The 18,140-nt window shown below is 44.0% G+C and overlaps 1 protein-coding gene across 1 annotated transcript in view; it reads left to right on the forward strand.

Annotated features, from left to right (window-relative positions):
- Positions 1-18,140, forward strand: part of LOC119388222 (DNA excision repair protein ERCC-5) — a 29,957-nt gene that overhangs the window by 2,597 nt on the left and 9,220 nt on the right. Inside the window, exons 4-6 of the mRNA XM_049413869.1 lie at positions 909-1,077; positions 9,158-9,383; positions 12,044-12,879. Of these exons, the coding sequence (XP_049269826.1) occupies positions 909-1,077; positions 9,158-9,383; positions 12,044-12,879 (1,231 nt within the window). The remainder of the gene's footprint in view (positions 1-908; positions 1,078-9,157; positions 9,384-12,043; positions 12,880-18,140) is intronic.

Raw genomic sequence — 18,140 nt, forward strand, 5'->3', positions numbered from 1 at the left:
CGCGCGACTCGCTGCCGCTGGTCTGCGCTTTCCAAAGGAGCGACGTAGCCGAGGTAGACGTACTGGCGCCGGCGCGCGCGCAGTTATTCGCCTTCACTGTGCAGTTGCCATCTGACACTGCACTGGAGCCGCTTGATAGTGCCTCTGACTGGCGTTTGCCAGTGTGGTATAGCCATGGAGAAGGAGAGCGCAAATGCTGCTCAACGGCGCAGAAGAGCGGAGAAGTTTAACTCATCGGATCCCATAGTAGTTGCCTGGCAAAATAAATATACATGTGCCACATAATATGTATACCATGTGTGTGTCATTGGAGCAGCAGTAAGCATGATAATCAAGCTAATCCTAGACAATCAGGAAATCTAAGAACAATCAGCTTAACCTTTGCTAACGCTACGTTATCCTGGCATAGCCGAGCTAAGCCACTGCAACATTTTTTTGTAACATCTCTTTTCTATCATCTTTTATTCCCCTTACCCCTTTCCCCAGCACAGGGTAGCCAGCAGGTCTGAGAACTGGCTAATCTCCCTGTCCTTCCATTTTTCTTTTCCTCCTCCTTGTGAAAAGGAGCATTGTAATCGAGAATTGGACGAAATGTTGTCTGGTCAGGATGTAATGGCATGGTAGAAGTAAAAACACTGAATGCCGACCAACAAGGCTGGAAGCCAAAACGTTCTTATATATTTTTTTAACAAGACCATTTTGGTCAGTGTTCAGTGTTTTTATTTCGACCAGGAGCAGCATTGGTAGAGGCATCACTATAAAATCGCATGGAGCCATAGGATGGAAGCCTCTTCATACGGTTGAGGAGTAACAGAAAATCGGTGAGAGAGAATTTCATGCTGCAGTGGACGGTGATTATGATGAATCGGTTAATGAAAATGCTTCGTATTTCTACCGCCACCATTCAGAGTCGAAGATGATGACGAAGACTGGCACTCGGGGGGTGCTCTCTGGGAGCTGGCATCACTTGACTGTGACTCAGAAGAATTCGCAGCTCTGCCAGCAGAGATGCGCCACCGTGCATTGATTGCCATGCAGCATCACCATCGCTGGGGCCGTCCCAGGAGGGCACCTGAGGCAAGTCCCCGCTCTGCTTTGGAAGTTAGACTAGTCTTGTCAACACCATTGCCTTCGTTTGGTTAAACCCTTTGTGCAGTACATCTGCTGTACATTACACGTGTATTATACGGCATTTGTGTTGTCTTCTCTAGTGTTCGTGCTTGCATACCTTACCTTCTTCTATGACTCTTATGGCATCACTTCAAGAAATAACATTTGAAAGGCTCAACAACATGAGATCAGATCATTGGAAAACAAAACACAAATGACTGATTTGGCTTGGAAGAATATATTATTTTCTAGAATTGACCTGGACCTGCTGTCACTACCCTAACCCTTAGATAGAGAGTAGCACGTTAAATAACCCCAGGTGGTCGAAATTTTCGGAGCCCTCCACTACAGCGTCTCTCATAATCATATCGTGGCTTTCGGACGTTAAACCCCAGATATTATTATTAAACCCTTAGAGAGTAGAATTTTTTTTGTCGTATGCAGCCGCAAGAGTTGATTTTTTAATGTGATAGTGTTAAAGTGCTCGTTTCGCAGAAATTGTGGTGTCGGTGTCGGCATCGTTGGCTGTGAGTGAAAAATCAGCATTTTCTGTGAGTGAAAATTCAAGATATAGATGCAAATAAAGAAATAACAAAAATTTTCGGGTTGAGTGTGTATCGAACCCAAAACTTCTGCGTGGCAAGCAAGTGTTCTATCACAGAGCCACGCCACTGCTTGAAACTGTTGCAAGTAAACCCTATACGAATGTTATGCAGTGAAAGGAGTCTCCTTAACGCATGTAATATTGTGTGGCAGAAGCGTAGAATTGTACCAGGCATCAAAACATCCTTAATTGCACAACATGTGGTTCGTTTAAAGGCCCACCAATTACAAAGTGCACAGGCATAATTAATCATCATTATCAGCATCAACAACGTCTGCAGCTGCACATGTTGCCTTATGGGCGCATAGTGGGTGCTTTGCCAATTTACAAAAAATAGAACTATGTCGTAGTGGGTACTTTGCAACTGTTCTTGCAGTAGGCATTCTAGAATAGTATGAAATGGCCAATTTACACGTGCACAGACGTTCCTTTTCTTGCGGCATGGTTCTTGTGTTCATTGAGAAGTGAAGCCAGACTAGCAATTGAGAAGGCGATGCGAACGATTACACTGTCGCATTCTACTCTTGAAGGCGAAGCTGAAGCGTTCTCCAGGTTTTTTTTCTTGCAGTTTTAGAATTTTCCGAGTGGCCTCTAATGAAAATACCCACCTTAATGTTTTAGTGACCATAAAATGACAAACAGATGTTTTCCACAGGTATAAATGCATTGCTTATTCATGATAATGAAAATATAACTGGGCAAGAGGCTTACATTATTAATAAAAAAGTATGTTCATCGAAATAAATATTTTTCACAGGCTCAGAAAAATGAACACACTCAGAAGAAAATACACAGGCACGGTAGCATCGTTTGTACACACAGGCATCATTTGTGTATGGTACCCATGCCCACCTGTGAACAACTGACATCACAATGGGAAATAAATGAGCTAACAGTTTCAAGCAGTTACCCTTTGATAAGAAACCAAGTGTAGTCAACAGTTATTGCGAGCCCAGCAAACAGAAACCACCCATGAGACAAAGCCAAACTTACTGTCGAGTGTGCACGCAGATGTGCGAGCAGTAGCCGATGTGCCAGCCTAAACATACCTGGGAATTGAAATGGAAGGTGTGTCGTGAAAATTAAAAAAAAAATTCCTGTGTCCTTGCAGAGTGACAGCATTTCCTGGGCAAAAGAGAGTTGAAAAAGTGGCACATTTTTTAAACATACAGACGGTGCCATACATATATGGCATTGACGATTTGGGACTTCTTGCCGGTGCTGTCCGCTCACCCTCAAAGGGTCAATGAGCAAAGATGACTGTGCATTGCTTCCAATTGTCAGTGTGAATGTAGTGCATGTGTTGGTGCAATAGTACCTGAAGAATACGAGTAACAGCGCAAACAATGGGACTAGACAGAGGCAGACAAAACACTGAGCCTTGCTCACAAAAAAACACGCAAGGAAGATTTTTAATGCTTCCACAACGCAGCGTACGAAATCCCCCTCTCGTGCGGTCGTTGCTACATCAGACAAACTGCCTGTTGTATAAATGACCACCTGAGAGAACGTTGCTATTTAATGAAGGATTGTGTAGGCAGTCACTTAGCCACGATAGCTCCCTTTCTGGTTGTCATGCTTTTTAAGTGCGAAGCATTTCTTTGCGAACTTCTGTGACTTTGAGCGTATCTGTCTGTCTGTCTGTCTGTCCGTCCGTCCGTCCGCCTACGACCCTGTGCTCTCCTGGCCGTTTCGTTAATGGGATGTATACCAAAGTTGGTATGACATAACATGACTGTATGAAGAACATAAATGACAGGTCATAACATGAAAATCATGATATGCGTATAATGAATAGCATGATTTACATGCCACGGTCTTTGTGCTCTTGCGGCCGTTTCGTTAACTTGTGGCACGATTTTGTACGCGTTCATAAAACGGACGGAGGCGGTCCGTTCTGTCCAGCCGCACGCGAATGGTTAATGTGAACCGTGACAGATGTCACGGCCCTACATTGACCAATCGCATGCGTCTGGATAGAACGGACCGCCTCCGCCCGTGTGTACTTAGATTTAGGTGCACGTTAAAGAACCCCGGGTGGTCAAAATTTCCGGAGCCCTCCACTACAGCGTCTCTCATAATCATATCGTGGTTTTGGGATGTTAAACCCTAGATATTATTATTATTATTATTAACGGACCGCCTCCATCCGTTTTAAGAACGCATACAAATCGCGCCGTTGATCTATACCAAATTAGTATGGCGTGACAACAGTGTATGACAAACATAAGTGATAGGTCCTATCGTGCAAATCATGACACACATGTCATGTACTGCAGGATTTGCAAGACATCGTTTCGGGGCCTTCGTGGCCGCTTAATTAGATGGGTATACACCAAAATTGATACGACGAGGCATATCTGTGTGGCGAACGTAAACGACAAGTAGTAACATGAATCATGACATGCATGTCATGTACACCACGACATACATGCCCCGCTCATGGTGCGCTTGCGGCCGTTTAGTTATGTAGACATGTACAAAATTAGGTATTGCATGACGTGACTGTAGGAAGAACATAAATCACACGTGGTAACATGAAAATCATGACATGAATATCATGTACAGCATTATTTACAAGTCACATTCATGGTGCGCTCGCAGCCGTTTCGCTAGCTCTGTCTACCCCAAAATTGGTATTTCGTGACATGACTGTATGACGAGCATAAATGACAAATGGTGAAATGAAAATCATGACAGGCATGTCGTGTAGGGCATGACTTACATTCAGTGCTCATGGTCTGCTCGCGGCTGTTTCGCTAGCTTGACATACACCAATATTGGTGTTGCACGACGCGACTGTATGATGAACACTAATGGCAGGTGGTTACATGACAATCATGACATGCATGTTGTGTAGGGCATGATGTACATGCCATCTTCATGGTGCGCTCACGGCTGTTTCGCTAGATTGATATACACCAAAATTGGTATTGTGTGCCGTGACTACGACGAACATTAATGGCAGTTGGTAACATGACAATCATGCCATGCATGTCATGTACAGCATGATTTACATGCCACACTCATGGTGCGCTCACGGCCGTTTCGCTAGCTTGACATACACCACTATTGGTGTTGCATGACATGACTGTATGATGAACACTAATGGTAGATGGTAACATGAAAATGATGACAGGCATGTCGTGTGGGGCATGATTTACATGCCATATTCATGGTGCGCTCACGGCCGTTTTGCTAGATTGATATACACCAAAATTGGTATTGTGTGCCGTGGCTGTACGACGAACATTAATGGCAGTTGGTAACATGACAATCATGCCATGCATGTCATGTACAGCATGATTTACATGCCACACTCATGGTGCGCTCACGGCCGTTTCACTAGCTTGACATACACCACTATTGGTGTTGCATGACGCGACTGTATGATGAACACTAATGGTAGATGGTAACATGAAAATGATGACATGCATGTCATGTAGGGCATGATTTACATGCCATGTTCATGGCGCCTCGCGGCCGTTTTGCTTGATTGATATACACCAAAATTGGTGTTGCATGACATCACTGTATGACGAACATAAATGAAAGGTGGTAACGTGACAACCATGACATGCATGTCATGTAGGGCATGATTTACATGCCACGCTCATGGTCTGCTCGCAGCCATTTAACTAGCTTGACATACAGCAATATTGGTGTTGTGTGACGCGACTGTAAAATGAACATTAATGGCAGTGGTGACATGACAACCACGACATGCATTTCATGTACAGCATGATTTACATGCCAAGCTCATGGTGCACTCTTAGCTGTTTCCCTAGATTGATATACACCAAAACTGGTATTGTGTGACGTGACTGTATGACAAACATAAATGACAGGTCCTAACACGCATGTCATGTACGGCATGACACCGTCTTGGTGCGCTTCCTGGTGTTTTGTTAACTGTTTAAACATCAAAATTGATGTGGCATGACATGAGTGTGTGACGAACATAAATGACAGGTCATGCTTTTCATATACCAGAATATATGTTTCATTATATAAAAGATTGTATATGCATGCATGCATGACAAACATGTGGTATATTGTGAACTAGATGTCAGGACATGAATGACTTCATTTTCCTCAAAGAGAAACAAGGCGGTGTATGGAGCTCTTTGCTGGCTGCTTCGCATTACATCGATTGCCACAGTACGTGGGATCTGCCGGATTTTTTTATCATTTAAAGATATACTGAGGTGCTATGGTAATTAGTAAGCATGACGTGAAATATGCGAGTCTTATCGCATTGACAAAAAAGGAGATATGTGCATGAGCATGCCTTCAGTAGTGCTCCTCACCACAGAACCTGCGTGTCTTTCATGTGGAGGATGGCATCGTGTGTTGATTTCTTGTGGATGCTTCTTCATCACAACTATCTTCTCAGCGTATTCCTACTTTTGTTTGAAGTAAGAAAGTACCAGTGCAAGCAGATGTCCATAAGGGAGACAACACATACACACAAGCACTGGCTGACAGCTGCATTTATTGGCAAAGTGACACACCTTGTAAATGCCACATTGAAGCATGGGAACTGAAGGGGAATGAGATAACAAGACAGGCAACCAAGGGTAGAGCACAATAAAATGTCATCTTTAATTTTTCTTTACAATCTTAAATCCGATAGCCGCATCCATAGGATAAAACTCAGCGTCAAAGAGAGCAAGAGTAGGGGTACTAAAGCACCTATCAGATTTCTTAATAAGGTATTCTAAACTGATACGTGCACGCATCAGTTTAGAACCTAGAATCGTCATCCCTTCAAAACGGGCCACACAACCTGTGCACTTACTGACATGTGCAACCAAGTGTGTGTACTTGTCATCTAGTTTGTCCAATTTGTGAGCGTGTTCTCTCAAACAATCATTGACACAGCATCCATTTTCACCCACGTAAAATACCCCACATGACATGGGAATGCAATAGTGCACCACTCCCGTGGAACCAGGGTGTCGGAACGAAATGTTTTTCGTTTCGGTTTTAGTTTCGTTCCACCGCAAAAAGTTCCGTTCCGTTTCTGTTCCGGAACGAAAAAAAAATGTTCCGTAACGGTTCATAACGGTTTTTTTATGGAAAAATTTGAAGTTAAGGTAATCGTAACGAACATTGTATTTGTGATGCAGTTACTTGCCCTGCTCTTAGGAAAGTGGGACAAGGGTAAAAATACGTTCTTCAGAGGAGCGGAAGTAACTGTACCACGAATTTCTACCAACTAGCACCAACCAGTAATAATTTCAAAGTCATAGTATTTATTTTCTCAAAAAACAAATACGAATTTTTTAGTGGGCTCAATTCTTTGTGTCAAGGGAGTGAGCACGATCTCAGAAGCAGCACGTCATTGAGTGTACTCTCTGATGTGTGAGACCGTTGTTCTGATAAAGAGATCGCCAGGCCTGTGCGACACACGCAGCACAGTCACAACGAAAGCTGGAAGAGCGGACTTTGTAGAGACCGCTGGAGAGTCTCTTGGGGCAATAATACAAGTACACATGCAAGGCACCCACTACGCCATAAATCATCCCAATTCTTCTGAAGTAGAGAAGTTCCCACTATGCCATTTTTCGTCATTCTTCAAGAGTCTTGTGGTACACGCTGCACATCTGTAAGGCATTATGTGCACTTTGCGCTGTGACTGATGATGATAAAGAATTATGGCTGAGCACTTCGCAGTGGGTGGGAAGCAGTGTGGCGGAATGGGCGCCTCCATTCTATTTCAATTCCATTGCGGGGAATTAGAACTTGCCGCAATTCCACTCCTTTCAATTCCCCGGAATGAAAAAACTTAGCCCATTCGCACTCCGGGGGTGGCCGGGCAGTTCAATTCCATCAATGTAATTCCTCCACGTAATAAAGGCATCTTGATAGTTTTATTGATATAAGAATGAATGCCCTATAAAGCGGATGTCATCAGATGCATTAAGAACTGCAAGAGTACGCAAAACAGGTTACCAAGGTCGAGGGATAGTAGCTTGGTTACATATCTCGTGCAGTACAACCACGCTACTAATTCCCATAGGGGCAGTTCTCCCGCCACCTATAGTATTTGCATGGTCAGCATGTTTGAACGAATGGGGGTGTTTTAATATTGTTTATGCTTAAATGTGTTAATGCTAAAATGACGACGTAGCGTATTTTTGTGCTGACAAAAGTAGTATTCAAGAAGACTAAGCAGTTTTGCCACGCGTCTGGAGCGGTTGTGAATATGGAGAAAAACAAGATTTGGTTAATGAGGAATAAGACCCTCTAGATCTGCTGGTATTAGTTGGAACAGTGCACCGCTCGGGCACCTTGTGCCTTTGTATCGAATACGGAACACTGGGCCGCACTGCTCGTCAGCACTCACGCTTGTCAAGCGCTCCTCGCAAGCATAGAAGCACTAGCGTGGCACTGTGGTGGACCCGACTGCCACGCAGAGGGCACGGGTTGAAATGCCATCCGATCCTAGAAATTTGTTTCTCATTTATTTTTTTTATATCACGCGGTAGCGGTCACGGACACCGGCGGCGGTGGACAACTATGGCGCCAAAATCAGCTGTTGTGATCTCATAACAGCTTTCGCTGTAACAAACTTCAGCGCCGACAATGCCCTCTGTACGCTGGCCTGAGTGACAGGCGTGCAAAAATCCACTTGCGTTAATATAAACATCTCTGGTTGCCACTGTTTTCGTTTTTCGCACAATTTCAACATATCGTTGCTTTGGAATTCCTGCGTGAGGTACGCGCTAATACCGTACCCTGAGAGGCTGAGATATGCTCACATTGTACGAGCTCAGTTGCTCCGGATTGCGAAGTTTTCTCGTGAACCGAAAAACGATTGAAAAAATTTCGTTTTCACTCCGGAACGAAATAATAGATAAAGTTTCGGTTACGTTTTCGTTCCGGTCCAAAATATCGTTTTTTTCGTTTTTTGTTTTTGGTTTTCGTTCCGTTCCGACACCCTGCGTGGAACACTTGACGAATGGCGTTTTGTGGTGCTTCTGGCATCCACGTTTACTGGTGTTGCAAACACGTGGACACAACTTTCCCAGCTTATTGGGGGCAGAGAAACAAATTGGCACCCTGTGCCTACTTGCCACCTTCTTAAGATTGTGGGAAAGTTTATGGATGTACGGTACAACCTCAGCCCTAGGGGTCTTCCAGTGATCCTCAGCCGTTGGACATTCCCGTTCCACTTTTATTTGTTCTCCTCTTCTTTCTACCTTTGTGAAGCTCTCATCTGTATATATACTAATGCGCACACAATGAAATATTGGTTGAAAGTTCAGCGCTTCATCTGTCTCTTTCTCTGTCTAGTCCTGTTCTTCACGCTGTTACTCGTTTTCTTTAGACGTGTACCAACCAACCTAAGTATGCACTCTAGTGCAAAGGTGCCATTCTGATGATTTTATGTGGCATTCACCACAGCTCCATGGTATGTCATTGCTTTGTGCACAGGACTCTGAGGATTTCTCTGCCTACCAGCTGCGTGGCCTTTTGCGCAAGCGCACGCTGCAGCAGCGTGCTGCAGAGGCTCGTCGAGAAATGAGGCCCGAGCCATTTTTATGGGGTGAAGAGGCCCACGTGAGTCGAGTTGCCTCTCAGGCTAACACTCACCAGGTCATTCTGAACACCAGCCCCACGAAACGTGTCCTGCAAACGGAAAGTGAGCAAGGCGATGTAGGTATGTCAAACAATTTAACCAATGGGCCATTGTTCATTGTTTCTTCAGTGCACAAAAATGATAGCCATAACTCTAAGGGATGGGTAGACAGCAGAGTGGATCAGAGAACAAACAGGGGTATATAACCGATGTCGTAGTGTATATTAAGAGGAAAAAATTAACCTGGGCAGGCCATGTCATGAGGACATATGGCCAGTTAGAACATTGGAATGGATACCAAGAGAGGGGAAGCATGGCCGAGGATGGCAAATGGTTAGGTGACGTGATGAAAATAAGAAAAGTTGCAGTGTTGCCGCAGGGCGAAGCAATGAATACACTCGCACATAAAACATACGACGCGTGGTGCGATGTTATTGAATTGGACTTTATACAGAAAATGACGGTGATGGCAAAAATGCTTCTGAAGTGTCCATATAATTGCGATCGCAATAAAATTTAAGGGCAATAAATGGAATCAGCCTGCACAGGACAAGATTGGGTTGGAGATCTTTGGGAGAGGCCTTAGTCCTGCAGTGGGCATAAGACAGGCTGATGATGATGATGATGGTGGTGACAAAGATGGAGGTATTGGTAAAAAATTAAGAACCTCCATGCTGACGAGGAATCAGATTACCTTATTGCTATTGTTGTCTTTGTCTTCTGCTCAGCAGAAACAGTGAGGTGTGTGTTGCAGTAAGGAAAGGCTACATGCTTGTGGAGCTGTTTGATCCCAGGGCAGAGACTTGTTCGGTACTACCAGAATCATTAATGCTTTTCTTCTGATCATGAAGTCAGTGTAACACCTAGTGTAATGCTACAAGAGCGTTTCATGCAGCCTGTCATCATGCAGCACCCATAGCAGACATACTGAAACACTGGCACTGATAGAAAAGCATCATATTGGATGTCACATAGGTGCCCTATGCAAAATATGCTTACACTAACTGGCGCGAGCAGCAGCAGTGGCTGGCACAATGTTTACAGTGCTCAGCTGCTGACACAAAACATGTGGGTTCGATCCCAGCTGCCATGGCTGCATTTCGGTGGAGGTGAAATGCTAGGGGCCCATGTGTTGTGTGATGTCATTACACATTAAAGAAGCCCAGGTGGTAAAAAAATTCCATAGCCCTCTGTTACGCCGTGCCTCACAGTCACATTGTAGTTTTGGCACGCAAGACCCCCTGCAGTTTTTACAATAATTAGTGCTGTTTAGCTTTCAGTTGTTATTGACATAGTGTGAACATAGTTGACGTAAGATGCCATTGACTGCTTCTTTCCTGGACGTTCCTCTTGTATGCTGTCTGTCTGTTCAATTACATAGGTGCTGACAGAAGAGTGGCCTTGTTTTGTATCTGTACCAGTGCAGCCTATGAGACACCTGGAATCGAGCCATTAAAGGGCCCCTAAACCACCCAGAGGTCGAAATTTAGTTGTGGTGTTGCAGTTGTGCATGCGTCTACTATGAACACATAGCTATGAGAATTTTTCGAAACGTTGTCGTAATGGCGGAGTTGCACACGTTTGATGATACGAAAGGCGCCCTCACTCGTTTCTCTTTTTCCTTCACTATGCTCCGTTCGTCGGCTCGTCTCTCCTCCTGGCTGAGGGTTCCTCCTCACTGTGTGGTGACTAAAGCCACTGCACTAGAGTTCAGAATAATTTTCAATAAACTGTAGCTCAAGAGACTGTACTATTTACATTGTGAAATCAAATACATGGCATTTATACATAACACAGTCTTTCAGTAACTAGCAAATTCCTGTCATTCAGTTGGTTGGCATATCTGCAAAACCTGGCTGTACCATTATAAACAAAGTAGGTGGCAATGTCAATAGTTAAGCACTGTCAAGAACCTGTCATGGCGTAGTGAAAGTGCTTCAAGAAACTACACAAAGCTAGAAAAATCAAGTCTACGCCTTTATCTCTGGATGTGAGCAGACCACAATGGCACTAGCTTGCCCATGCAATTGAATAATCGTGCTTTTGCTGCCAACCCGTTCCATGCATCGTTTTAAGAAAGTGTTGCCACTATTTTATAATCACTTGTATTCACTTCTAATGTGTATGTTATCTGCCCCTTATAAAATAGCACCCTGCACTTGGTCTTTAACATAGGCGTGCACAAGGTTCTCCATTATTGGGAGTGAAGCTTCATTGCAGTGCCCCCCCACAGGACGGGTTCGAAAGGAAACAAGCTTCACATTGGATGCAAAATTGATAATGAAATGATTACTTGCTTCTCACAATGCCCTACCTTTGGTCCTCATTTTTTCAGGGGTACTAGTGTAATATAAACAGTTCTTGGAGTGCAACATCATGGGACTGCCCTTGTCAAAAACCTTGCCTTCACACGGTTGAAGGTGCGGTTGAAATGGTTGACATGGTTGAAACCGTCACATGGTTGAAGGTGCGGCTGCACTCACTGTGCACATGCCTATAGTCTTAAGTAACAGAGTGAAGGTAATACTCATTTCAAAAGTATGAGGGTGACTGAATGACTAAGGCCATCAAGTATATTGAGGTGCAGCATTAAAATATTAAATTGAACTTTCCTTTCAACCGTTTATAAATGCCAACACTGTCATAGCCCTTCATGTTCTCTTACATTCACAGTTATAACCTCACATTTGGCTCTTTAACTGCACAGCTGAATTTGTATTTTTCTTATAATCTTTTCCCAGATGAAAATCCAACTAAGGATGGGAAAACAGCCAGCCCACAAGTAGAAAAGCACAGTGCTGGGTCAAGCCACCTCGTCAGCAAAAATCCATCTTTGTCGATTCAAGACCCGGCTGTCTTAAAGTGGCTTTCTGAAGAATGCTCTCCAAACAAAGCTACTCAGGACAGTTCTGTAACAACCAGGAATTTGACGTGTACCGAGACTAGCAAAGCAAACCACACAGCTGTAAAGTCTCACGTTAAGAGGGTGGTGGACATGGCGGATGAATCAGACGAGTTGAGAAAAGAAAGCACAGGTCGCGAGGATCACCTTGTGAGTTGTGCAAGGCAGGCCAGTGAATCTGCACAGCCAAATGCAGCAGACACTCCAGGAGCAGCCAATGGAGCATGCAGGCAACCTGAAAGAAGTGAAGAGAACACAAACATTTGTTCAGAACTGCCATCGTTAGCCCAAGATTCGTTAGTTTCCATGATGCCTGTAGCTGAGGGACCTACAGCACCATCTGCAGAACAATCGGCTTTCCTGAGCGATGGGGATAAAAACAAGGACAAGCAGGAGCTCCCAGCTGAACAAAATAATGATGCTGCTTCAGATGGGTCGGGAATACAGGATAAGGAAATAAGTTCTTTCAATATCACTGGCAAGCCTAAGGAGCCTGAGGAGGCTGGCGACATTGTGCTCTCAGAAGAGGATGAGGAGGAAAAAGATGAAGAACTGCTTGCAGCTATTCGAGCCTCCTTGTCTGAGCAGCAGAAGGAAGACACTGGTGAACAGCCTACAACTAGTGGTGGCAGCGGCAGCACCAGCTTCTGGAAGCCTCCTAGAACGGAAGAAGAGGTGAGGAGGGCGGCTCCCTATGCAGTTGCAATTCTTTACTATGACAACAGCTTTCTCATCATGATGTAGTTTCTTTGTGGCACTGCCTCACATATGTTTAACATCAGTTTTCATTCAGCATGCATGCAAGAGGGAAGAAAAATAAAGGATATTGGAAAGGATGCTGGGACAGGTAATTGAAATGGCCCTTTATAGTAGTGCGTGTGGTAATTAACCAATGCATTTGTGAGGTGTATGCATGGAACCTTTTTGTTGACCAGCTTCATTTCTGCGATTGCAGTGTGCGCCCTAAGGTCAACAGCTTATAATTAGTCGGGAAAGCTTCTTTAATTATAAATGTTAATGTTGTAATTTAATCATGAAAGTAATGCTCACCACTCACACCCATGGCGGTGGATGTGGAACATCCTGTCAAATGGAGGTGTCATGTGTCATGTTATTTTTAGGCTTGTGCGAATAGTAAATTTTAGGTTCGAAGCGAGTAGTGATTTGGTCGAATAATTTCGAATCGAATTCGAATAGTGTATATGACATATTATAAAGAAAAAAAGTCACAATTTCGCCGCAAGGGCGAAGCAATGAATGCAATAGCAAGAAATTAATGCTATACGAAGTGAGGCTCGCCAATGGATACTCTCAGTTTGAGCAGCGCTCCTGTTGCAAAGGCGGCCGAAGCAGCGAAGGAAACTAGCGTGCTTCAAGTGTCGAGCTGTGACACTTGATAGTTCGTGCTCATCTTCTGTTTGTTCGTTTAGCGGCGTCCCTGAGCTCGAGTGACATTCGTACGCGCCGTAACATGAGCGCGGACATTACGGTGAAAACTTGAAACATTCCTCTTCCCCTCACCACGAGAAAACCGCGCGAGCAGACAGCGGAAGGGCAAGGTTCTCCCATGCGCAAATATAAGAAGAAGCGAGCGAGCTCGCCGACGACTTTTAAGTGCGCCCGTCTACACCCGGCGGGCTCCTAGCGCCATCTCGCTGGTAATGAAGAAACGCTTATTATCGCCTGCCGTCTCTGAGTCCGTCCAGCGGTAAAGGGTGTGTATATAACGCTCGCCGTTAGCTACGTGGAGGATCTGCGTTTCGTGGCGTAGTGGATAGCGCCACTCGCTGCGGAGCAAGAGGTCCCTGGTTCGATTCCGCGCTTCGGAAGCATTTTTCTGAATTATTTTTCTTTGGGGCTTTTTTATATATATATATATATATATATATATATATATATATATATATATATATATATATATATATATATATATATATATATATATATATATATATATATATATACTTATACATATACGGTGCATGACGGCGGCGACGGCGACTGCAAAATCCAGCCGAGACTGTCCATATAATTGCTATCGCAATAAAAATGAGCATATTTGTCATGACCCACCTAACCTGCACAATATTTTTTTAAATTTAAACAAGGCATGTGCAAATACTATCATTCTTTTTGGTTCAAAGGGAAGTGGAACCAGCTTTGAATAATAGCAGGATTTGACTTTCGGTAGAATGCAAGTGATAACCTGTAAAATGTGTTACGTTTTAAAATGAACTATACTTAGAGCATATAAGCTGCTATAACAAGCCTTTAAACTTAAAATTTGATGAATTAATGTGAGGGTAATATGCTCATTTAACCTTGAAGTGGGCTTCGTGGCAGTGCGGATTTTTCTTGGAAAGGTGTCTTCACGGTGCAGCACCCGTCCAGTGTAGTGAAACCACCTTTACAGGGGCTTACATGTGGTTTATATATGTCTATTCATTCGTTTCGAATGCTTCGAAATTTAGAATAATTTAAATTCGTTTCGAAGCGAATTGAAATACTGTAACATTCGTTCGAATATTCGAACTGCTGGAATATTCGCACAAGCCTAGTTATTTTTGGATCAAGGCAACTGGTCAGTAAACTGTTGCGTGATACTGGTATCAAGACTGCTGTGGCCCCGCCACGGTGGTCTAGCGGTTATGGCGCTCGACTGCTGACCCGAAGGTCGCGGGATCGAATCCCGGCCGCACTGGCTGCCTTTCGATAGAGGCGAAAATGTTTGAGGCCCGTGTACTTAGATTTAGGTGCACGTTAAAGAACCCCAGGTCATCGAAATTTCCGGAGCCCTCCAGTACGGCATCCCTCATAATCATATCATGGTTTTGGGGCATTAGACCTCGGATATTATTATAAGGCTGCTGTGGTCAAGACTCTCATGTGATGAATGAGGAGAGGGAGAACACAGGGACATGAAGTGGAAAGACGATGAAAATCAAGGAAAAGCATAGGGTAAAATACTTGAATCTTGAAATGATGATTAAAGTATAGAAATGTGATATCTAGTACGCATGCATATATATTTTTAAAAATCTGGCAGATCCCACGCACTGTGGGAATCAATGTAATGCGAAGCCACCAGCAGAGAGCTCCACACATCGCCTTGTTTCTCTTTGAGGAAAATGAAGTAATTCATGTCATGACATCTAGTTCACTCTATATCCCATGTTTGTCATGCATGCATGGATGTACAATCCTTTATATAATGAAACGTATATTCTGGTATGTCAATGCATGACCTGTCATTTATGTTCGTCATGCACTCATGTAATGTCACACCAATTTTGGTGTGTATCCAGTTAACAAAGTGGCCGGATGCTTATCAAGACAGTGTCATGTAAATCATGCCGTACATGACATGCATGTCATGATTTGCGTGTTAGGACCTGTCATTTATGTTTGTCATACAGTCACATCGCGCAATACCTGTTTTGGTGTACATCAAGCTAGGGAAATGGCTGCAAGCGCACCAGGATTGTGGCATATAAATCATGCTCTACATAAAATGCATGTCATGATTGTCATGTCACCACCTGTCATTAGTGTTCATCATACAGTCAAGTTGTGCAATACCAATATTGGTGTATGTCAAGCTAGCGAAACAGCCGTGAGCAGACCATGAGCATGGCATATACATCATGCCCCACACAATATGCATGTCATGATTTTCATTTTACCAGCTGTCATTTATCTTCGTTGTACAGTCACGTCACACAATACCAATTTTGAGGCATATCAAACTAGCGAAACGGCCGTGAGCGCACCATGAGAATGGCATGTAAATCATGCCTAAACGACATGCATGCCATGATTTTCATGTTATCGCCTTTCATATATGTGCGTCAGACTCATAAGTCACGTCACGCAATGCCACTTTTGGTGTATATCAATCTAGGAAAACGGCCGCGAGCGCACCCTGAGTATGGCATGTAAATTATGCCCTACACGACATGCATGTCATGATTGTCATGTTAACACCTGTCATTTATGTTTGTCATACAGTCAGGTCACACAATGCCACTTTTAGTGTATATCAAGCAGGGGAAACAGCGGCGAGCACATCATGACGTGACATGTAAATCATGCTGTACATGACATGCCTGTCATGATTTTCATGTTACCGCCTGTGATTTATGTTCTTCATACAGCCACATCATGCAGTACCAAATTTGGTACATGTCAAGATAGCGAAACGGCCGCAAGCACACCATGAGCGGGGCATGTATGTTGTGGCATACGTGACATGTATGTCATGATTTTCATGTTACCACCTGTCATTTATGTTCACCGTACAGAAATGTCTTATCATACCACTTTTAGTATATATTCATCTAATTAAACGGCCGTGAGCGCCCCAAGACTGTGTTACGTAAATCATGCTGTACATGACATGCATGTCATGATTTCAACGATAGGACCTGTCATTTGTTTTTGTCATACACTCTTGTCACTTCGTACCAATTTTGGTATATATCAAGTTAACAAAATGGCCGCAAGAGCACCAACACCTTGGCATCTAAATCGTGCAGTTCACGACATGCATGTCATGATTTTCATGTTATGACCTGTCATTTATGTTCGTCATACAGTCATGTTATGCCATACCAATTTTGGTATACATCCCATTAACGAAACGGCTAGGAGAGCACAAAGTCGTAGGCGGACAGACAGACAGACAGACAGACAGACAGACAGACAGGCAGGCAGGGCAGGGCAGGGCAGGGCAGGGCAGGGCAGGGCAGGGCAGGGCAGGGCAGGGCAGGCAGGCAGGCAGGCAGGCAGGCAGGCAGGCAGGCAGGCAGGCAGGCTCACTCGCTCGCTCAAAGTCGCAGAAGTTCGCCAAGAAATGCTTCGCATTTAAAAGTGGATAGGAAACCGTTGCGGTGGTAGCTCTATTGCTAAGAGAATCACACATGTGATGCCCATATGTGTGCGATGCTCCTTCCTTTATGACTCAGCGCATATGTTTGTATGTGTGCATGTATATACAGGTTGTCCTTCGTAACTTGAACCAAGAATTTGAAAATGAAAAGCGCTTTGGAAGCAAATTGAACTTAGCGCATACTATTCGTACTAGCCTATAGTTACTCCGGCTGCTTTTGTTTTGCCCTTATCTAGCTTATTAATTATGTTTAATTACCAAACCTTTTAAATATCAGCTGAAGACCCAAAGTATGAATGCAGAGTTCCAGGATGCCTTCAGAAACCACCGACTGAATTGGTTCCTGTACGATGTGTCTCACCAATTCCTTTTTTCCGTATTGCAAAGAAAGCCCGCGGTATATGAAAAAATCCACATGACGCAGTGCTTGCGCACTGCTATCATGCTGCTCTCAAGCGTGCAATCAGTGAACCAGGTAACTTGCAGCATGACTGTGGCCGCGGGAAAGAAGCAGTGTTTTGATGGTGGCCGGCATCTGGGCCTCCGGCTTTTGTTGGATGACGGCGCAAATGCATGTGTGCTGCTGGGTGAGCACTGCCAAGGAGATAAAGTGAATCCGCATCACTCGGACTGAAGAGGTTAAGGTGATGCAGCACTAGAGATTCTCTGCGTAGCGTGACATCAAGCCTTGTGAAAATAAATAGAGAAGGGGGCTCGCTTCGCACCTTGTATTTTCACCTAGTGGTACCTTCAGACTGAAATATGATGTCTTTACTAACGGCTATATTCAGCATTTTCAGGTGTCTTAAACCAGGGGTCTCAAACACACAGCCCCGAACCATGAACTTGTCGCTTGCGGCTCGCACATGGCTGTCAGCATCCCATATTTTTTTTATTTTCTTTATAAGTATGTTCATGAACCACAGGCATGACTGGTCTAAAGCATTGTTTTTGTGAGGCACCCTGATTGGTCACCATATGTTGAAACATAACCGTGAAACAATAATTATATTTGAGAATCGACGTCCAGATTTTAGGCATTTTGGTG

This window comes from Rhipicephalus sanguineus, chromosome 3 (genome assembly GCF_013339695.2).
Source record: "Rhipicephalus sanguineus isolate Rsan-2018 chromosome 3, BIME_Rsan_1.4, whole genome shotgun sequence".
Taxonomy (NCBI): Eukaryota; Metazoa; Arthropoda; class Arachnida; order Ixodida; family Ixodidae; genus Rhipicephalus; species Rhipicephalus sanguineus.